The sequence below is a fragment of the Homalodisca vitripennis genome, chromosome 6, assembly GCF_021130785.1.
Source record: "Homalodisca vitripennis isolate AUS2020 chromosome 6, UT_GWSS_2.1, whole genome shotgun sequence".
Taxonomy (NCBI): Eukaryota; Metazoa; Arthropoda; class Insecta; order Hemiptera; family Cicadellidae; genus Homalodisca; species Homalodisca vitripennis.
In genome coordinates, this window is record NC_060212.1 from 110,559,520 (window position 1) to 110,583,887 (window position 24,368).

Sequence of the window (24,368 nt, forward strand, 5' to 3'; positions counted from 1 at the left end):
CTCTTCAAGCTAACTTAAATTATTCATAGCCTACTCCTGATTTCTCCCGTGTCTAATATTCGTAAATGTCAGATCACAGTATTTCTCCCGTGTCTTTGTGATTTGCTGGTACCTCACATCTCCTTAGTACACTATCGGTTACAAGGGATCGCACTCTTGCTCGGACATCTTCCGTGAGGCAGGCCACGTAGGACACACCTTGCACATGATAAACAAAAATTGGGACGGGTTTCATAAGAAGACGATAACGACAACCTGCACGGCATCGACATCGACATCGCCAGGGACCAGTCCTGGCAGACGATAGGCATAGGCCGGCTCTCTCCCTGACCAGTCCTGAATTCCTAACCCCATTGTAACCACTGTTACACGAAATAAATCTACGATAAAGTTTCATGAAGTCTTTTCAAAGTGATCTTGAGAACGATTAAATTAGTGTACCGTGGTAAAAATAGATTCATACTTCAATTATATCAGTTTCTTCTTAGTGGACGAATGAAATAAATTAATATACACACACTCATTTAATTGAAAATAATAACTTATATACAACAATATATATTTACTATAGATAAATTATAAAATGTTTAAAACCTTATAAACTTTGATGTTCTTACATTTTGACAGTTCTTAATTTGTAACTTTTTATGCCAGATAAATGTAACATATTAGATTTTATTTTATTTTGTTGACTTTTAATGCAAAAGAATAAACTTCGTAAATATTTAGCCTAAAAAGGCAGTAAAACTTTTATTTATTTATGACCAGTTGGTAGTTATGACACACAATTCAAAAAATAAAAACATACATTAAAAAGTATTTATTCGTAAAAAAACTCAAAATGTATTTTTTGAAATTTCACGAAGCTACATTGTTTTTATGTATTAGCAGTAAGAGATGTCTAAACTAATCAATCAGTGGCATCGTGAAAACAACTCTCTACCTATAATAAGGATTGTGCAGGAATTTTTATCTCTGTATTTACATATAATAAGCATATCTTGGTGCTTAACAGATCCTAACCAAAATTAGAGTGGACTTTCTAAATGGTTGATTCAACTCTATTCTCAGAATCAATCAGATCCAAGAAGGCGGAATTCCAGAGTAATTTTGCACACACCTATCAACCCTAAATGAATTTGTTGTTACTAAATTTGGTATAAACGTTCAATGGAGCAAATTGTAACTAAAGACAATTTTTAAGGAGCTTTTAACCTAAGAAGGAAATTATAAATACAAATCCAATTTTCCCAAAATTACCTCAGACGAGGCACTTAAACATGATGATCACCAAATTACCGTTTTCCAACTAGCCCCAACATCTTATGGACAAATTAGCTATAAAAACGTAGAGATAAACATTCTTTGGGACCAATATCAACAGGAAATAAATATTGAACGCATTTAGAGCAAAGGGAAAGAAAGGCATCGCAAATTTGGATTATTCCCGACAACTACGTCTTACTTGCGAGTCATTTTGAATGCCTTGGACAACATAAAGCCAGTATGAATAATAATACATAAATACTTCGTAAACGCCTCAAGTGTAAATCATCACTTTCACAATTTTGTTTCTACGGTTGCATAGATTTTCACCAAAATGGGCATGACCAAATTATGGATAAAATTATAAACGAGAAAAGTCAGTGAATCCCCTAGTGAATTTTTATTACAGCTACCACATATTTCTCATGAATTAATTAAATTCAATTACATTTTATAGAGCTTACAAATAATTGTTTCACTTATACGAGTATAGGTCAATGATATGAAAGGCACCTTGTTAGCATCTCAATTTATGATGATGTCTCGGATTAGAGTAGTATTGCAGGTTTTTGTTTGTTGTTAATATTGCACGATATCCTTAGTTATGTAATAGTCTGTAGTTTGAATTAGTATAGATTTAGCAAAATGGGTTGGCCGTTGCAATAAATAAATAGAATAGAGCCATGATGAAACCAGAGGCTAGCAGTTCCTCGAGGACTGTTAGTGCTAGCTGTCTGATGACCGGAAGCTTGTTGTGCGCTCAGCCTTCAGGCCTTCAGGTTGATCCTCAGGTTTCAGGAGGAAGGTGTTCTGCCTCTTCAGAGGCGGAGAAAATGCGGTTCAGAGAGTGCAATCTTGCTGAGGATACCGAGATAAAAGTGTACAGAGTGGCCTCGCAAACTACGAATTTCCATTTGGTGGAGGTTACTTGTGCCCTTGACTGGAGGTTCCTGTAGGCCAGTTGGTCACGAAGATCGGAGGGAAATGTGAGAGATTTTGCTAGAGATAGAGAGGCAAAGAGACTGGATAGAAAAGTGATGATAGTCAGATATTAGGTAATAATACGGGCTTTCATGAGAAGGTAAAATCAGATTTGGAATTATCTGTGATTCAGAATTTGGATTCTTCAAACGTCCAAGTTTCTTATCAACAATAACGGTAGCGTACCTGAATATTGTGGTCAATAAGCAGAAAGATTAATATTATATATATATATATATATATAAATATATAAGTGTGTGTGTGTGTGTGTGTGTGTGTGTGTGTGTGTGTGTGTGTGTGTGTGTGTGTGTGTGTGTGTGTGTGTGTGTGTGTGTGTGTGTGTGTGTGTGTGTGTGTGTGTGTGTGTGTGTGTGTGTGTGTGTGTGTGTGTGTGTGTGTGTGTGTGTGTGTGTGTGTGTGTGTGTGTGTGTGTGTGTGTGTGTGTGTGTGTGTGTGTGTGTGTGTGTGTGTGTGTGTGTGTGTGTGTGTGTGTGTGTGTGTGTGTGTGTGTGTGTGTGTGTGTGTGTGTGTGTGTGTGTGTGTGTGTGTGTGTGTGTGTGTGTGTGTGTGTGTGTGTTAGAATGAGGTTTGGGAAATTCCTTAACTCAGGTGTTCAAATCTCTATGTACTGTATGAGTTATAGTAGTATCTAACATTAATAAATGAGTTTAAAAACCCATAATTTAAATAGCTTAAACTAAAACAAAAGTCAAGTATATATACATATATATACAAAATAAAGTATATATATATATATATATACATATAATTTATATATAACATTTCATTGATATCTAAATTCAGTTTCAATACCAAGCAGTTCATCGACTTCAGTACTCCAGGCGTTAAAGTCTTTATGAAACGGTATGAGTAATAAATAGAAATCAATGATTTCAAATGATCAATGTTAATGGTTCACAATATATACATAATTTAAATAACTTAAATTAAATCATAAGTCAATTTACTTCCACTTAAAAACTAACAAATTTATTTCAAAATTCAATTATGGCTGCCCCAATCGTGTCAATGTGTCAGAATATCACCACGCCTTGGAAACCTCAGCATTAAATCAGCTCTAATCACTATGTATTACATTTAATGCTTATTTAAAATTGTTATGATTTTAGGGAGTAATCAATTATTGATTATGTCATTTGATTATTTCATTATTATATTTGATGATATTCCTGTAGTTCTTGGAATAGTATACTGCCTCATAAAATTACCCTCCATTTGGATTCAATCCAAATCTGTAGTTTTATATATATTTTCAATTTGGATATATATATATATATCCAAATTGAAAATTCTTAACTTAATTTAGAGTTTAATGGCTTTCTTTTAGTGCCAATTGGTTCTTTAACATTGCTTCTTTTGATTCATCTATTTATGTTAGATACTCGTCTACCATGACACATACAGTACATAGAGACCTTAACACATGGAATAAAGAGTTAATAAAGTTCTCGAGCTTTGTTAAACTCCTGTATATTTAAAGTGTATCCAGATGGAAGCAAACCTTTCTTAATAATAAAAAAGCTTTTAAAACTCAAATTTAAATATAAAAAAGATTTCTTTTACACAAATTTTATTTTTAAATTAGCCATATAAGTATTTAATTTGAATAAGGCACTTTGTGTCTCAGTGCACCTAAGTTATTAAAAACATGCAATATTTTAATATTACTTAAAGTAAAACCACACGTAAAAATCTTTTTAAACTAAGTTACAAGGTTGGCAGAAACCCCTTTTTGGTGAGCTAAGTTTGATTATTTATAAGAGCATTGAGTATACAACAAATAAATACAATCTAATTACATATTATTTAAAATAAATAATGTTTATAGCTCACTACAAAATGCATTAATATAATTATTTGATTTAGTCCTGAACTGTATATTTTAGCTGTGTAATAAATGGAACATGTTCTATTTCGTACACGTTACGGATCGAAGATACCTGATTTTCAAACTGTTTTTACTATTGTTCCATCGTCTGAAGGAATAAGGTTATGTCTTTACATTTTTCTTTGTTACACATCTCAGGAAATCCTTGGCGATACAGAAATCAAAGTAGTGTTAAGAAGGTATAGCTGACTTCATAAACAGCAAAATCATTAAACGATTAGCATTTTACACTTTCCTGATAATTTGAAAGAAATAAATATTGTACGGTTTCAATAAAATTAGCGTTGTAAGTTAGAAGTTAAAATGTGTCTATTCACTTTTTTTAACAAAGAAGAGGCCGGTCCCCTTTTAAGCCTTATTCTATCCGTCCTCATAGGCCACTGGCCTGCGCGAGCATCTTATCAAACAGATTAAGGGGGAAAGTCGATACAGTACAAAATCGATAGTACTGATAAAAAGTGCAACGGTCACAGACAGGATCTCCAACACAGACCAAAAGTCCAACGTCTTAGACCGTTCGGCCATCGCCACTACTAAATTTGCGCAATCGTAGCTGTCCGGTTGTAGGAATTATTTGGTTACATCATTTCGCCCAATTATACAATGCACAAATGAGGTAAGTAGTACAGAGAAGAAACCTCCAAAGCCTTCGCATAATAAACAGATTTCTAATCAATCAGTAAATCGATGAAGCTTCCTGAATAAAATCTCAGAATCAGTGAGGCGTAAGGTGTTACAACCATCTTTGACTGCTAAGTATATATGACTCCGACCACAAAATATAGCCTATTATCATATCAGTGTCTAGTATCTAACATAGGTGTGCGGACTGACGCCTTTCTCTCAGGCGTGACCGATACATTAGCTCACTTACATTGTCCCGTGGACTGTTATCTAACATAACCTTTTGCTAGCTCATACCAGCAGAGCAGGGCCGAGCAGAGCTAGTCCGGTCCGGCCTCTCTGTTTGTAAACAAAACACAACGGTGATCTCGTGCACGCCTCTCTGCCGCAGGAAATTGTGACGAGGCTATCAACTTTCTCGAGATACGTAAGATCTACTGTGATTTATTTTTTTGTCGCTACTAATACTCCAGCTCTTATCTTTAGATCTATCCCGGTTTATGATAAGTGATGGCACCAGAGCTCAAACTCAGAAGCAGAGAGAGAATTTCCATTGTATAACACACAACTTGCTTTCTCTTGAAATCGACAGAGAAGTTTCCTCTTGAAGAAATTGCTCATCAGCTGTGCTGATTATTGTAATTGTTGAAATGAAAGGGTATCAAAAAGGTTGAAACTATGAAACGTAAATTTTTTCAGATTAGATTTTTTTGCCAACAACCAAGCTTTAGATACGTAAATAAATGTTTAAAGCTAACCATGCAGACGCCGACTAATTGACATTTAGTCTCTTTATCTAACTGTCTGAATAATGAAGTAACTCTCTTTATCTAATTGTCTGACAATGATGTAAATCTCTTTACCAAATTGTCTCACAAGGATATACTATCACTTAGTTTTCTGGCGGTATATTTAAGTGTGTCAAGCTAAGTAAAATATAACCTAAGAAAAAATATCGATTAATATTTTTAACCCTTTTGATACCCTTCTATTTCGACCTCCACCAAAATTAACACTTCAGGTGACGAATTTCGTTAGGAGATATTTCTTTATATATTCAAATAAATCTTTGTTGTGTGCTTAAACAATGCAAACTGGCCCTAACATCATACACTAATACTATGTTACTGAGTCAGAGTTTGTCGTCAGAATTTCATCTGACTCAAAACTGGACAACTAAAATTTAACAGTGTAATTTAAAGATTAGCAGAACCATAAATAAAATGAGTAGTATAGCTTTTTTAGTTTTTTCGATTCTGGATAAGTGTAGTATGAATTGCCTTATTAATAAACAAAATTAATTAATATGAGTGTTTGAGGCATAGCAATCTGACTATCCTTTACAAGACAAAAATGGATGTGTGAAGAATTTAATAATGACTTTTCTGTGACTGCATTCTAGATTTTAATACAGATTTATAGGTTCATCAGAAATAAATAATGATGTTATAAATAGTATTTATTTTTCTCTAAGAATGTATCTGTTAAAATAAACTGTGTGTACATGACGTGGAGCGGGAAGGGTTTGGAGGACATCCATACAAATTTTTAAAACATTAATTGGATTCTATAATTCACCATTTGTTTACACGGTACGGGTCAGAGAAACAAGGCGGGAAATCGCAAGAGATTGACCTAATAACGGTAGGAGTGGCCGAGGGCGCCGACCTATGACATAACAATTGTTCACCGGTAGCTGACTGGCGGTTCCCATGGCGACATTACGCGTAATGGTAATGGGGTTCCGGTACCATCCCACACAAATTAGCGGCTTTTGCCTAATAGTTCACAGTGGGGGTAATTAAGCTATCAGTAGAGCGAGAAAGTCTTTTTAGACGTCCTTAGTTTATGTAACCTAGGACATTATTTTACTGAAATGTCTCTGAACTCTGTAGATGCAAAAAGCTTGAACTGTTTCGACTCATCTGGTTTAATCTGTTTCAATAGTCTGTAAGGTATAAACCAGCCAGAAGTGAACCCTCTGGGAAAGACTTGCAACTTAGTTGTCAGTTAGATATTACAATTCTTCGATTGGTTTATTTTAAGGATGTGTTAAAAGGCTAGAGGATTTATTAAGCTGAAGGTATTTACTTCAATGGCATTTTAGCTGAAGTACGAAGGGTTTTGGAGGAAAGTGTCCCACCAAAACAGCAATTAATTTTAGTCTTTCAAAAGATTGACCGATGATCTTTCAGTTAGAGAGCCTTCCTTAGTCCTTGGTTGTGATGGAGAACATGATCAAGTTCTTTGTACTCCTAGAGATGGCCGTATATTTTGGGTGATAACCTGACTTTCTCGCTAGTCTTCTTCAGTAACCCTTCAATGGCTTCAAATGTTGAGTGGAGTCAGAGGAGTTTCTCAAACAAGCAACCGTGACTAGAGCTCGATGATCCGAGTGATGAAGATTTGGTACTATTATATTCTGTACCAAATAGGGCACACGGGTGCATCTGATTCACAAAAAAGAGAAAATTCCATGATGAATACCATTACCACATTATGTAAGATTTGGATGGGGACTAGGATAGAGTTAAAGGTCATTAAAGGTTAGACTATGTAGGTGTTGGAGTTCACTTGAGAAGACATAAGGAGAAAATAGTTACAGGGGGAATCTGCGCATGCGCGAAACAAAATGTCTGCTCGCAGACTTGGTAAAACTATCCCCGTAGTGATTCAAAAACTTATGGATACAGACTTATCCAAACAAATGGATTTATGTGTGCGACGGCACATTTGATCTGCTACTGTGTGCGTTGGCCTTAAGTTTAAGCCTATAAATTTAAAAAGAAGAAATAAATATAAGTTTTTTTTATTCTATTATTTCTCAATCCAGTAACACCCACATTTTAAGAATTGTTTCAATCTTTATCCTTATCGACATCAAAACTGCGGAGCAGTAGAATTAATTCAACGAAGACCCAACATCTTCTTATAATATTCTCTTATATTTGGACTTAATGTAGTAACTCACATAACCGTAACAGTAGCGTTAAAATGTTGAGTGAATAGTGAAACTGAGTTGCTCAGTGAGGCGTGCTATATCAAACTAAAACGACGAAAGCCGTCGAGTAGGAGTTAAGGTTATTGGCCAGTGACCACACAAGGCTTTCTCCTCACTCAATCGATCACACACTAGAGAAAGCCCGGCATAACTTGTCCGAAACGTTGTCATTGATATTTACTTGTTGTGACCTACGCAATCGAATCCTTGTTGCGGTGGCAGTTATTGTTTAAGTTGGCATAAATAAACAGGACATACGAGTACTCTCCACAACAATCAAAAGGTTTTTATATACGTACAAGAAATTTGTCATCAAACTTCATGAAATGTACGTGAATAAAAACCCAAATATTGTAACAAAATATTATTTTTTTCTTAATCGTAAGGGCAAGAGACGTGCGGAGGAAACAGTATCTTTCCCTTGAGATAAAAATAATATCAATTTAAAGTAATTCAAAATATTTTTTTAAATGTTTGTAAAATCATAGTACATCACAATAAGAATACATTATTGTAACCTACGGGTGTTATTTATTCAGATTATTAATTGTTGTTCATAGCCTAAAGCTAAAATTAATTATAAGTCAATTATAATGAGCTGACAGAAACCAGTGAACCAAAGTAGAGAGGCAGAGTAACATTTGTATGAGAGAAATATCAGTCACAGAAATAATTATACGTGTAAATGTCCGTATTGCTCTCAGGTTCTCATACAGGATTAAAAGAATTAAAGATCAGTAGAATTGTCAAGAAATAAAGTTACAAATTGTTAAAAAAAATTGGAATTGTAGTTCAGTTTAATGGTCATTCAAATCGTGTACTTTTGTCAATAAAAATAAATTTTGAAAAACTAATGTCACGTGGTGTTATAAACAAAGATTGCTTAAAGCTCAAGACTAGAAGTTTTATACTGAAAATGACTCTTTCACTAGAATTTGGATTATTTTTGTCACATATATTTAGCAGTTAATTTAAAAGAACTCTTTCATTGTATTCAGAAAGATATTCATAACTCTATGACCCTGTATATTTAAAATGTTAATGTAAATAACTTAAAATTTCCCGGGCATTTGCAATCGTTCAGTGAAACAAAAAATCAGTAACACTCGTTTTGTTTCACTGAACAATGGCAAATGTCCGGAAAAATCCTGTTTCCTTCACAATCCTTCCATCGTCAAAATTAAACTTCAAGCAAAGAATAAATAACTGACATATGACAAAGCACAAAACCGAAATTTATTACACTTTGTAACACATTACAATTCACGCTACCTTATAGTGATCACTTAGTAATCCACTAGTAGTGATCACTAGAAATAGTTGTGCTATCGGTTCAGGACTCCGACCCATTTGTCTAGTGAAGATCTATTACAAGAACATCATTTAAGGACCTATTTCAACTATTGCTAATTTTGCAAAAACATTTATTTTACTTCATAGGTTATGTGGTCTTTATGAAACGATTCTGCACTATGTTCTACTGCCTTTAAAAGATCCAATAGCAATAGCAAAATTTTAGGACCCATTCCTTTCAGTGATTGCTAATTTTTCATAGCCATTTATGTTACTTGATATGTACTCCCAATTAAATGTTTGATGTGTTATACGATATCTACGGTCACTTTTGTTCTCTTGCTCGATGCTCTAATGCGCAGAATCGACTGATACAGTACAATTTTTTCGTACTATTTTAAGTCAATATGTTTTTTGTCGTTATTAATGAATTCATAGTAGTTCAGAATACAAGCAGAATTTCATAACATATTGATTTTGGATACCATAGTATCCTCTGTCTTAAAACGGCATTTTTTGAAATTACAAGCAAGAACGAAATCTGCCTATAATTACCAACCCTAGTTTTTAAACCACGGCGACATTGTTTGCACTGGTGCAGCGGGACGCGACGTGCACGGACTCACAGAGCTGACGGCTGTCGACTGTAACCACGTGGGAAGGTCTCGTACACAAGTATCTGTCGGACGATAAGGCATACAGAAGACAATGGGCTAATTAGGCTCACGGACTCAGCCAATGCCGTTCAGGCACTCGAGATGAGACGGGAACTATGCCGCAAGCTGCAACTCAGGTTCGTTAGGCTACCACTTATTTCATGGGCCATAATACACGTCAGACAACTATCGACTCAGAGATCAAACATTCTTCAACAACCTATTATAAAACTGAATCAATCGACAGGTAATTGACTCTGTGTTTTCATACATTTTACAAGATTATTGAAGGTAAAAAAATGTTTATTATATTTCATACAGACATGGAAAATAATATTTTAAAATCTGGTTTATACATGCGATATTCATTTGAAAGTTATTGCTACATACTAAAAATCTGGGTCCACCAGGATTTTTAGTTTTGAAAGTATGTGTGTATCAAAATCCATGCCTTCACAACTATTAAGTAAATAGTTTCATCATCTTCGACAAAGAATAGCCCTGTGCTCTTTCTGGGTAGGAATAGCTAGGTAAATTGGATCGAAGTTTTAAGAAGTGTAATTCACATATGTAGTACACTTATTTGTATACGGAAAATTAAATGTGGCATGCCTCCTGCAATATTTTATTCGGTAAACCACAACGATAATTAGTTCAGTCAGACTCGTGTACAACCAGACAATTCGATATTGTACTTAAGGACTAAACGATTACGGTAGCCTACTTCAAGAATATTCTCATAAATTCTTTTAAATCTTAGTGTGTTTCAGTACTTTTATTAATTTTGTTACATATACATTTGTTTTTTAGTTTGATATATCTCACACACAATAAGTGCATAAACCCAGTACTTACATGGAAGTGTTTATTTAGGCAACCATCTTCTAAAAACGAAAAAACTGTAATTAGCCTACCTATCGATAGGCCAGCACCCACAATTGATGCTTGGAATATTTGAGGCGAAGAAGTTAATGAGGCAATTTGAGGCATTGTCTTCACGCCCCTCTTCCCTCACCTTTGGTTTGTTCAAAAATAGATGAACCTAATGTACCCATTTACTATTTATTCAACCTTATCGAAAACAAGAATAAGGGGTCAACGTGATCAATTATTTAATACATACAAATCTAAGTTGTTCGGATGTGATTTTCTTAGTACCCAAGATACGCACTATCTTATCCTCCTAAAGATAAGATAAGACACAATTTTTCTGCACATCCATTGCCATTCGTTCCACACAAATTAATCTCTGAGGGATGGACAGATTACTACTTCAAAGATAAAGTGGCACTGGTATTACAACAAAGACAAGAGAGGAAGTAAAACGTGATCTGTACGTTCAGTCCAAGTACCAACTGATGGCAGTGACAGTGAATGTAATTTAACCGCTCCAGACCTAGTGCTCTGTAAAGTTACGTCACTATCTGATGGCACCGCGACAACGACTTCAGGAGGAAAGTGGCTCGGGTTATACAACTGTGCGTGCGGGCGCGTGTGATCACCTTCTTCAGCTACGTTAACCTTTCCATCCTTTGTTCCTGTGTATTGACCATTGTCAGATGCTGCAGTCAGAGCAAGTTATGGGCTGAGTCTTCGAAAGGCTTATTTTGTCTGCAGTACTTACTTTCTTTCGGTTCGATAAATATTTCCCTTTCAGAGCTGTTACGCATACGATAATGTAAACTATAGACCATTATCTAGTCTGGTCCTGAGAAGCATCCATACCTCATACCCGTTTTAGATCAATTATTTGATAACCACAAAGGGAATTGGAGTTGTGCTCTAAATCACTTGTCTATTATAGTGTTCCTAACTGAATATCGAACACACATGGCTAGTACGTAGTTCATTGTTAATCGAATACATTAAATATATTTTAAGCTGTAACTAATTTAAAGGTTGAAAAAAATTGATTTTAGGTCAGATTTCTATGTACCTTCATAGCAGAAAGAGTTCACTCGACACCTAAAACGATATGGATTTTTATTCTTCCTCTGTTCACTGAATATTAACTGTTCTAAATATAAGAGATAAATGTATGCGATTATTTAATTTAGTGAACATAACCTCAAATCCATCCGTACCAAACCGTACCAAACCAAAATCTCCCGCCCTTTAGTAATAAACTTATTCACTTAAGTTGTTGATTTTTAAAACTTTGAAAATAAAATGGTCGCAACAGACCTGAACCTTGGAGTACACCATAGCAGTTAATATAGCTGAAAATCTCTCTCTTGAGCCACAGATGTGTACAATTGTATTCTGATTGTTGCAGAAATGTTGCGAAGCGCCGTGGTAGCGCTAGTGGTGGTGGTAGCATCAGTATCAGCAGCTATCAGTGAGATTAGACCCAGACAGACCAAACCTGGCAGGTTCCTGTCACTCCCAGTTCCACAGAAATGCAGTCAGAGTGAGTACCACCATTCACAACAAAAATACAAAACAACAAAAGAACCAAACATATATTATATTATTATGTAGAAGTTAGGAATTGGGAAACCATAAGATCCTGTGATATATTTGTAACTCTTCAACTATTTGAATTATCTATACACAACATTGAAGAAAATATCAAGTATAAGAATGTTAAATAACCAAGACAAACGTTGTTTCACATAACATGTAACGTGTAAACCGATTCAATTGATATTGATTTTGGATATTGATGCGCATTTCTATATTCAAAATGTTGAACAATTTGGCTGTAAAATTTACCACGACTTTGTTACGTAGACTAAGTTCACAAGTGTATCAGCAGAGAAGACCCATTTGACGTATCCTGTCCTAAGCAACAACACTGTTAACAAACCTTTATCCGTCCAACAGTTTGAGCGTATGATTCTGTAATATCCGGTGCTTGAGGACCATAGATTTCCGTCTGGGAACACGTGATTCGTGACGTCACATCTTTCTCACTGTTTAAACCGATGGCCTTCGAGTGCCATCCTGCATTTTAATTGCGGCAATTCCGCGAATAGTCAAGGCCACTCCGGCTATTCCTGGCCGGGTGGGATGGCACTCATTTGCCGCTGAATTAGTTCCTCGAGAGCCACTTTTACACTTTAATGTGGTGGGTGGCCTTGAATCTTTCTCCGGTGTCTTCCTGAATCCATTCACCTTTTTAGTGCTCTCCAACCGTACTAGGCGCGTCTCATGAATTTATAACGTTCGTTCCAAGTCTCACCCTTCTCATAATTTAGAGAGACCGTGTGTGTCTTGAACTTTTAAATAAATAAAATTATCTCTTCATTTAACCGGTTAATTTAACTTTTTTAAACATGTATAGGTAGATGGTTTTAAAATTGATATAATCTACATTTATGAACCGCCAGAATGTATAAATAAATTAACCTTCTTTAAATTTCCTTATTAAATAATTACAACGGAATAAAATGTTTCGGGACTCCTCATTAAAACTGTTTAAAGTCAGTTTCGAACTCATTTTTATGTTTACTCTTTGCTTATAGAGGTTTCCAAAAGTTCACGTGAGAACAATGTTACAATGTAATTCGCTATTCTTTATCAATCTATAAAATATTGGCAACCATTTCAAAATTTTAATTTCATATGAAACAACAGATTTAATTCTTATTTAAATATTATATTAATGACAACAAAATGAAAGAATTCTGAGGTGCCTTATCGAAATTGTCTTTTGAAATTTATTTATTTTTTTTATTTGAAGTGTATCATTCCCAAATATCAAATAAAATACCATTAACTTACTTCAGTTACCTACTACAATATTTACTGTTTTTTTAGTTTATTTTTATTTATTTATTTTTTTTTTTGTTATTTAAAGTACGTTTACAGACAAAATTTAAAATTGAACATAATCTAAAATGGATAAATAGATCTCAACAACAAGTAAACAAATGTATGTTTGTTTAGCAGCAGAGCAATATTTACATTCTATGACAACTTAAATTATGTACAGTATAAATGTTTCAAATAATAATATAACCGGACTTGGAGTTTTTTCCACTAGCTCGTCCACAAAGTAAAACAGATGTTTTTTTATTGAATATTATTTCGTCATTTTTTTAATGATATTAAAGGAATTTACCTTTTGTGTAATATGATTCACTGAGTCTATTTTTAGTTCAATAAAAATGGACAGGAAAAAAAAGAAAGAAAAATCACGGATTATCAAAAAGATACTTAAAATCTGAAAATTGTTCAGAGTTATCCACGTAATACGAACACTCTTATTGTGTTTAAAACTTACATGATTCAAACTATCTCCGGGCGTGGGAACGAAAATAACCACCGTTACAAAACACGGTGGAGATTTTGGGTAACCTTCGTGCCGGATTTCGTGACACGGCTGTGTGACATCAGCCATCTTAACGAGTCAGGTCGTAGTCTCAGTTACAAATGTCGGGGGTAATGGCGTAGCAGGCTAGCTGCTGCGGCAGGTTTCAGCAATAAGGGTAATCACATGGAGTTAACATAACCTAACTCAACCGTGGAGGCGGTCGTGTTCGCGTAATTGGCGGGAACGTCGAACAGCTGATGTTGAAGTAAGGCAGTGGGGTAATAGTCAGATGTTTAGTGCTTTGTAAAGGGTTATACACAATATGTAAATATAGATGTTTTCTTTCTTTTCTCAGGTACATATTAAAGAAAACGTAAAATTATTTGAAAATGTGAACGCACCAAAATATTGAAATGCATGGGAATCCTATTAATCAAACGAAAACAGAAGATTTAATCAATGAGATGATGGACCAATACAAAAATCAATATTATTTGACGAATATTACAAAAACATAACTTTCAAAATTTATAAAGTATAATTCCAGTAATAATTCATTTTTATTCACATACCGCGACACACAGGACAAATCAATATTAAAGTCTCATGTTTCGCTATTATTAAAAATAAACAAATTTACTTGTTGTATTCACTTTGGTGATGCGTCTGAAGAGGATAGCCTTGCTATCGAAATGCCTCACAAAAGACGTTAGAAGTATTGGTTGGTGTGTTTTCAATCTAGTGATTGAATTAAATTACCTAGTTTCAAATTGAAGTGAAGACCATAATCTAACTATATCATCATAACTCATATAACTCATAACTCAGCAAAACTATAAATGAACAATTAACTTTTATACTATAATCCCCCCTCACAAAACAAAATCTTCTTGGTAATGCAAATTTGTTTCAGCAATTAAAAAAGGGTCTTTCCGTAGGACTGAATAAATTGAGTATAAACGTGCATTACTATATTATTTTTATTTTTTCGTATTTCAAAATTATGCAAGAACGTGTCCACCTTTATACTAGTTCCCTCACAAAACAAAATCTTCTTGGTAATGCAAATTTGTTTCATCAATTAAAAAAGGGTCTTTCCGTAGGACTGAATAAATTGAGTATAAACGTGCATTACTATATTATTTTTATTTTTTCGTATTTCAAAATTATGCAAGAACGTGTCCACCTTTATACTAGTTCCCTCTCCCCCAAACACCTTTATGATCCAAATTTGTTTTAGCAATTTGAAAAAGCTGTTTCCGTAGGACAGAATAAATTGAGTAAAATTCTGTAGTTAATTACTATTTTATTCTTCTTTTTTCGTATTTCAAAAATACATCTTTAAAACGATTACACCTGGTGGTAAATTGACTTTTAGTATTTAGCAAGGTGTGTCTCTAAAACATGGATGGTTTTAGTAGGAAAATCGTACCATTGTAAACCCAGCATCATTTTTGAAAGTCCTCAATTTCTAAATGCTGAAAAGGTTTAAAACCATAAAGCGCCTCGGAGAGTCCAGCCGTGAAATCTCTAAGTAGTATCTGGTTAGCGGTGGACCAGCGCGGTGGCCTCAAGCGAAGGAAGCCAGGCCTGATGGAGAGAAAGCTTCCGACCTTTGGGCAGCAGGTGCTAACACTGCAGAGTTGAAGGTTATTTCGTAAGTGGTGTCGCAAGATGCTGCGATGGTAGGTACCTGCAAGACCGGTAGGGGAGGTGCTGCCTGGAGGGTGCGGTCTGAAGTCCGAACGGCGGAATATTGCTAGAGGCAGATACAGGAGCACAACCAAACTAGGATTCTGGATGGACTAAATTAATTTTTTTTTTCACAATTGTGTACTATAACAGCTGTTCTTTAATCCATTTAATCTGTGAGGATAGCGATGGAAAGGCTATCATTAATGATCACCCCTCTAAAATATAATTTCTACAGCATACATTATTAAATATTCTTGTGTATCTCCGCGATTTACTATTTTTTATTAATACTACACTAAATGTATTCGTAACGTATCCAACATGAGGATATACATTATTTGCTGGACGTCTGAACCGTCCTTGCGTACTTTTCACAGTAACAGATATACATTAATATGAGACACGTATATGAGACGTATATACACTAATAAGATAGTGCGTGGTAGGTTACTAAAGTTGAACATCATAGCGGGATAACAAATAATACAGTTAAGTTCAATTCTAGATGAGGAAGATGGTTATTCTCATCTTGAAGATTTGATAAGGTCTAGGTCAGTTTCGAGAGAAGATCGGGTGGTAGCGAATGAGGCCAAAGTCTTCAGTGCTGGTGTGTTTGAAGGCTGATAATTCAAAATGGTCGTGATAACGCAGTGGGATAACAACTAAACCGTTGTGTTTACAATTCTAGATGAGGAATATGCTGTATTTTCATCTGATAAGTTTAGGTCAGTTTCGAGAGAAGATCGGGTGGTAGCGAATGAAGCCAGTGTTCAGTGCTGGTGTGATTGAAGGCTGATAATTCAAAATGGTCGTGATAACTCAGTGGGATAACAACTACACCGGTGTGTTTTCAATTCTATATGAGGAATATGCTGTATTTTCATCTTGAAGATTTGATAAGTCTAGGTCAGTTTCGAGAGAAGATAGGGTGATAGCAAATGAGGCCAAAGTCTTCAGTGAAACTTAGGAGATACAAGAGGAAGATACTTTCATCTTGAAGATTTGAGAAGATCTAGGTCAGTTTCGAGAGAGAATCGGTTGGTAGCGAACGAGGCAGAAGTCTTCAGTGCTGGTGTGATAAAAAGTTGATAATTCACATTTGTCTTGACAACACGGACAATTCTAGATGAGGAAGATGCTCTATTTTCCTTGAAGATTTGAAAAGATCTAGGTTAGTTTCAAAAGAAAATGGAGTGGTAACGAATGAGGTCAAAGTCTTCAGTGCTGGTGTGATTGAAGGTTGATAATTCATAATGGTCGTGATAAAACAGTAGGATAGAAACTACACCGTTGTGTTTAAAATTTTAGATGAAGAAGATGCTCTATTTTTATCTTGAAGATTTGATAAGTTCTCGGTCAGTTTCGAGAGAAGAACAAATCGCGGCGATTGAGGCCAGAGTCTTCAGAGCTGGTGCAATTGAAGGTTGGAGCACAGAAAATGTTACTGTTTCACAATGGTCGTGATCTCGCAGTGCTAACGGAAGGGTAAAGTAATGACCTATTGGGTAATATCAGCCGACCATCGACCTTTGCATGGCAAAGTGTTGCGGTATTCGAGATATATGGGCGCGAGCAACGTCAGGGAAATGAGTGAAGAACGAAGGTTCTCTGTAAAGATGTGGAGATTCATAATCACTTCGTTTAGAAGGCGCCGGATGAATATGTGGTAATGAGATGAATATTGTTAGGGATAAATTGAGGCTGAATCTTCTTTTACTTATGTTCTTGACCATCCTTATCGATTATATTTAAAGGAAGAGTTGTTATAATAAAAGGCCGTACAATACTGATTTCCACTGAAAGGCTGGATTTGAACACTATCCGAACTCAGACTTAAAACTCTAAGTACCGTGTGGTAACCGCCTATCCAAAACTCTAACTAAGGTTTTTATTTGGAATCACTTAAAATCGCTATTGTGTATAAAATGAATGCTGGTACCTTTAGTAGTCGCATTTTCCTTAATGTTTGTTAATCTTAAAACGTGGTGATTATTTACGTCTGTTCTAAACCAGGTACATATTGGTCTGATTGTATCGAATAACTCAAATATGAACTCTGAATTAAGCCAGTTCATTTGTGAGAACGAGTAAATGGATAATTTGTTTTTAAAAGGTTCATGTTGATTTTTTTTACTTTGCAAGTAATATTAACACAATGACATTTTGCACCAAAACAAAAGTAACAATTCGTGATAAATCTTATAAAATTAACGTCTTATCAGGTAATTATTTGAAAATTACCAAGAACATACTCGAAACCAAAAGTTACAGTAGCAGTGTACCAACGTTACCTGCTTGGCAACCAAAATCATTGAATGAATTTGCAGGATATTACATGTGATGTTCTATCAACTAATCATTCGTTCCTCCGTCCAGTCATTCAATCGATTATCTGATTCATTCGTCCAACCACGTTCACTATCACTTCCTTTCACGCACACACTTCTGACCGATTGAGGATGTAGACTACAGATAACAGCTGAGTCTGGCTATATGGAGAAGCTTTCATCGATGGGCAAGAACGTAGCAAGGAAAAATATAGGGGAGAGGTCAAGAAAACTGATATTTTCCCAAAGTGGACAGAAAGTAAGGCCCCATTTTGTTCCCTAAAAAGTTGTTGGTTCGTATCATTGTTGAGGACGATCTTTCAGCAGTACGTCAGTAATACTGAATTATTTAAATAATAATAATCGCTTACTGAGAAAGTAATGAAAACAATTGAAAATTTGGGGAGGAATCCGGAGCCTTGAGCCCCCTCGCTGGCTACGTTCTTGTCGTTGGGGTTTCTTTAAAGATAACTCTGTCGTTTTGTTAATTATTTTTTATTGGTTGAAATGTTATTTGCAATATAATTGCTATACAAGATCAAATTAAAACTTTATATGTAAAATGTTCTATAAATATGTAATGAACCAACAGTAACAAATAAAATCCTGCTGTTAGTCGAAAAGAACGATATTAAAATTGTTAATAAAACAATAACATTTAAATTACTTAATTTAAACTGATTAAAAATATAACATCACAAATTATTTGACCTTAAAGGCAAGACTTAAAATTCTACACTACAGTCAGTTTTCTTCCTCTTTTCATTCTTTATTCGTAATTCAATGGTACAGTGCAGTGGATAAGACGGTTATCGGCAAGATAAACAGGTCAAGCAACGTCGAGCGTGGCTGCTGCTTGGTCGGGTGACCGCTGAGCCCGCCTACCCGGCTTTGGTGGTGGTTCGGAAGTCACATTTAAGCCGTTGATCACCAGGTTGTGTTAGAGAGGGCTTCTTAGCCCTAACTTTGCCTGGTAAAATAGGATATTCTTTACTTTACTTTTATCTTAGGACTGGTATTTTTCGGTTCAATCTATCGGTCACCAGAATCCTTTGATTGGTTCTCGTGTACTCTCAGGAGGTTTGGTGACCTCGGTAATGAACGGTTCTTTGGATTGAACGACACTGACTGAAACGAATTAATCAAGAGACTAAACGGCAATATCTCAATCAATTTGTACGCCCTCTGTAGACTGATTAGCATAGCCTTTGCACCTTTCCCTGACAGCGCTCACTTCGATCGAAAATAACTCAAGTACATTAATTCAATGTTTGGGATAAAAAGCGTAGCCTTAATCTTTCAAAATGCTTTTGCTTCTGTTTAAAACCCGATAGGACTTGTGTTATTCTTTTGTGATGTGTTTTGTTCTTTCCTCTTTGAAAAAAGTACCTACATTAATCTTTACATCTTTAAACGGGCATCTAATGAATAAAACGCACAAATGTTTATTTCGTGGGTATTAAGAGATTCCATAATTTATTTTAGAATTCCTATTTAGGGTCTTTTTCGTTTAAGGGCCAGCACAAAAGACCCTAGCTTGCCTATTCAAAACTCAGATCACGCGATGCTTGCTGCTCTTTTAGAAAAAAAAATTAACTCGAGCTTGCAAAGTCCAAGCCCAGATCAACTCACCATGCTTACACACACAAAACTCAGACAGAACTGACGCAGGTTTCATTACAGGCAAAAGATAAGGGGCGCGCGTTTATCACTGATAAGATAAGACGAGTTTATACTAGAAGTATTACCTGGACTACTGCCCTACGAACTAATAACACTAAAAAAACGATTAAATGCACTGTCAGTCAGGTATAGTATGTTTGTAAGGTGCTGGTCCTTAAACGAAAAAGACCCCCTATTTAATACGTACCAGTTCGAGAACTGTATTGGACTGCTATTTTATCACAGTTCTTTTACATCGATTTAAAAGCTTAGTTATACTGAACCCTTTAAACACGTGAAAAAGGAGTCTATCTTCTGTGATGTGCTTGCAGGATTTTATTTTTAAAACATTAATATTATAGCAACGGATAGTCCAGTTAAAACATTAACCGCTTTCAAAAAAATGTTTGAAATAGGTTTTGTCATTTGTGTAGCACGAATTATGTTAATCGAACTGTAGTAGCCAATATTGGGTACAATTCGAACTTAGGAAACAGGAGTGTCGTTTGTGTAACACAACTAGGGCAATATCTTTAGCTATAACTTCACAGCCTACTTTTTTGTAAATAGTTCTGATGACCTTGACCCACTAGAGCGTACCTGACCTACTCTTCTTTACTAATATTTTATATAAAACCACAGTACTATCAAGTCAATGGATTGTAAACAATTATATATAAAATAACTTTTTCTGATATGAAAACACAATTAACTTGTATTTTCCGTGGGTACGAGAAACGCTGAAAGACCACAAACACAAATAACTCCTCTTATATATTGTATAGATAATAATTTGTGATAAGAATGTTTTAATGGTATTTTTATACGTCTTTAGAACATTATGTATTAATATTCGACAATCTAATTACTAATCAGAGCACTTTGTAGTTCTCTTTGAACTCTATTTGATTTACTTTAATATCGATGAATGTGGCTAACAAAGTTGTAATTCTGGGTTTAGGGATTCTTATTCCTGAGTCCATAATTTCAGCTGTATATCCGTGTCCCCCTTAATAAATGTTTCACTTATTTCTGATTATGTAAATGCCATACGTGTAATCTTCCCTCGGTTCATCTGACATAACCTATTAAATCTGTTGTGGATGAGATTTTAAGGCAAATTTTAATTACTGTTATCGTTAATTAAACCCATTCTGCATGAAGGTCTACAATAAGTCATATAAGCAATAACATTTAATTTTGCCACTAAATCTTTTAGCCATATGCAGTAATTCAAGAAACTTTAAATTAAAAAAGAACAGTTTAACAGGAAATTGTAATGTATTGTTCAATTTTAATATTGAAAAATATATAAGAGTACCCTTGCTTGTGTATTTTATTTTTATAATTGGATAGTGTACATGATATGTATTTACTAAATCATTGAAAACATCTAGCCGCAAAAACCGGTATTACATTTTAACTGAAAACAGTAGTAACCAGACCAATTAAAATTACAAGTCACACTATATTAGACTTGTAGGAGTACCCAAACCACTTATTGGGTAACAGGCTTCGTTAAGACTTTGCTACATTTTAAGTACATTGCTCATTTCGTTGTGTTACATTTGTTACTATGTCATGTGTTAGAATTTAATATAACTCTAATGCAGTCTAATAATTAAAAAAATGTGTTTGTTCTGTGACTATCTCGTTGTCTTCGTGGCTACTGATAAGACCAATGTAAAACTTTTTGCTAATGCTCAGCCAAATCCCAAGCAATGACATGTCCCATAATCGAACTCAATGTTCCTCTAGTACAAATGATGCATTATGCAAAATTCCAATTGCAAATAAGCCAGTAGGTAAGTTAATTCTCGAAATATCGTGTGGACGGACTGTCAGAAATTAAACATTCCTAGCCCCTTTAGTGACAGGCTGAGCGTTAGTGACGTTGAATTCGGCGCGCCTGTGTTTTAAACGAAAAAAATCTCCGTTTTGAGTTAAATTACAAATAATGTCAATACATGTAAAAGTGTTCCAATACTTTTGGACTTTGTTCTACATACAAAAATGAGCAAAAATCGTTCATATGAAGGTATGTCCTGAAACCTTTAGATTGCCGTCTATTTTTCAGTACGTGTTTTTAGTAAAAACATTTTATTTTTAAACCAGTTAAGATAAAGTTATGAAACGTGAGAATTGTATTAACCTTTGGTAGAACTGTTTGAATATAAAATATTAACAAAATCCTTTTACCCATTTCAAAATGGCGTCTTTTTGAAATTTTTAAAGTGAAATAACAAACCCGGTATAGTTATAAAAATGCATAGGATGCCCCACCTATTTAGTCATTTTTATACCAATTCTTACGGTACCTTTTTCAAAGAAATCCGTCAACGCAGAAGCGAGCTCGACCACTTTATAGGTATGTTTGCACAAGCCGGGACTAACTAAGATGTTGTCTTTTGAAAGGCATCAGCTGTAAATAGGTTATGCAAATTTTACAAAATACCAACTATTTTTAAATTTTTGCAAAAAAAATCCTATATTTTTGTGCAAGCATATCTTTAAAGTGGCCGTGCTCACCTATACGTTGACGGGTTTCGTTGGAAAAGGTACCGTTGGAATTTCCATAAAAATGACTAAATAATTGGCATCATATGCATTTTTTATAACTATACCGATTTTTATTTGACTTTAACAATTTTAAACAGACGCCATTTTGAAACGGGTAAAAGGATTTTGTTAATGTTTTATTTTTAAAAAGGTCTACCAAAGGTATATACAATTCCCAAGTTTCATAACTTTATCTTAACTGGTTCAAAATATATAATTTTTATAAAGACACATACAGACAGATAGACGGAAACCTAAAGGTTTTTACCTTCATATGAAAATTGTTGCTTATTTTTATGTGAAGAACAAAATTCCAAAGTATCGGAAAAATTTTACTGAACACCCTGTATATTATTTTCCAAATTTGTATTGAAGACAATATGGATTCCGGTGAATTGGACCGTTGAAGGGGTGTTTCACAGTAAACCCCAAGTTTTACCTGCTGAGTTTGATTCCCCCAAGTTAGAGTGTAGAGGGGAGGCCATCCAAGGTCTGTCAAGGGGTCTACGGTCAAGGCAAACTCACTGATGAGCACGAAACTGTGCCAAGGCGCGGGAAATGCACAGTCAGTAACGCCTGTGCTTGGGACACGCCAATGTGTTGGTCCAGGCAATAAAAATACATAAAACATCTGTTATAACGGGTTTTGATTAGCAAGAGTTGTTTCAAAGGGTATTTTATTGTATGTACGTAAAACAGGCTATGTTCTTAGTTTTGTTATGTGGAAGAGAAATAATTATGATTGTGTAACTAATTCATTGGAGTGCCGATGGCCGAGCGGTCTAAGACGTTGGACTTTGGGTCTGATTTAGAGATAGCTCAGGTTCAAATCCTGTCTTTGAATGAAGCATCATTACCATCGACCTTGTACTGTATCGACTCTCCCCCTTATTCTGTTTGATAAGATCCTCGCACATGCCAGTGGCCCATGAGGACGGGCAGAATAAGGCTTAAAAGGAGACAGGCCTCTCCTTATAACAAAATCGTTTGGTCCAAATGGTTTCTCACATTAAAAGTGACTTTCGTGAAAAAGTGTTGGTGTTTTTTATCCTAACCTTCATATATTTTTTTATTTTAACCCGTATTATTATTTGAAAACAATAAAAATGTATGAGCATGGCTGTTTCTAACTAATCTGTTATAATTTGTAAGTACTTGATGTAGAAGAAATCAAAGAAAAACAGGACAATGGGCTACAGGTATTCCATTATTAGTCATTGTGATATTTATCACTGTCATCCCGAATCTAGAACAAGGCCCACATTGATGGCATTGGCGGGAAAGAGCAGTGTCGTGAGGGCTTAGAGAAAGCGGTGGTTAAAAAGTGTTATACACATTCTGTAAAAATATTTATTCCTTAAGGAAGCCAACAGGGTCTTCTTAAAAATCGTTGTGTGTTGGTTTATCCATCTGAGTTGCAACTCTTGATAGGAAGGTCCTAAAGATTTAAACTTGGTACATAGATTTCTCTTTTTTTTTCATGGAAAAACTTTGTTGATTTTGGTGTCTGGATATGGCAACTTCGTCATCTGTCCGTTTGTCTGTCATACGATAACTCTTGATAGAAAGCACCTAAAGATTTAAAACTTGGTTCATAGGTCCCTCTTTTTTTTCATGGAAAAACTGTGTTTCTGCGTCGAGATATGGCAACGTCGTTGTCTATTCGTTTATCTATTCGTGCGATAACTCTTGATAGAAAGGTTTTACAAATTTAAAACTAGGTGCGTAGGTTTTTTTTTTCACGGAAAAACTTTGTTGATTTCGGCGTCGAAACGTGGCAACGTCGCTGTCCGTTTGTATATTCGTGCGATAACTTTTGATAGAAAGGTCCTGTAGACTGGAAACTTGGTATATAAGATTCTGTTGGTCCAAGTACAATTGGTTTTGGGTTTTAAAAGCCAGAAATTAAAATTTAAAAATTCCTACTTTTTATTGTTCTTGGTATTGTGGGTAATCGTGACGGAAATTGTACAATTAGAGAATTTTACAGATTTTGAGTTAATTAAAACCATTTCTTATGTAACATAGAATCACATGTTATAAAGTTACTTCGTTGGATCGTTTCGTAAGACTTTCTTTCGTTATGTACTGCCAGTTCCTTCAATACTAAGTGGAATCGGTCTTTTTCCTAACGCGG

The 24,368-nt window shown here is 35.0% G+C and overlaps 1 protein-coding gene across 1 annotated transcript in view; it reads left to right on the forward strand.

Moving 5' to 3' along the window:
* The window catches only part of LOC124364723, a 39,690-nt gene that overhangs the window by 1,932 nt on the left and 13,390 nt on the right, over positions 1-24,368 (forward strand). Inside the window, exon 2 of the mRNA XM_046820418.1 lies at positions 12,006-12,140. Coding sequence (XP_046676374.1) covers positions 12,008-12,140 — 133 coding nt within the window. The 5' untranslated portion in view covers positions 12,006-12,007. The remainder of the gene's footprint in view (positions 1-12,005; positions 12,141-24,368) is intronic.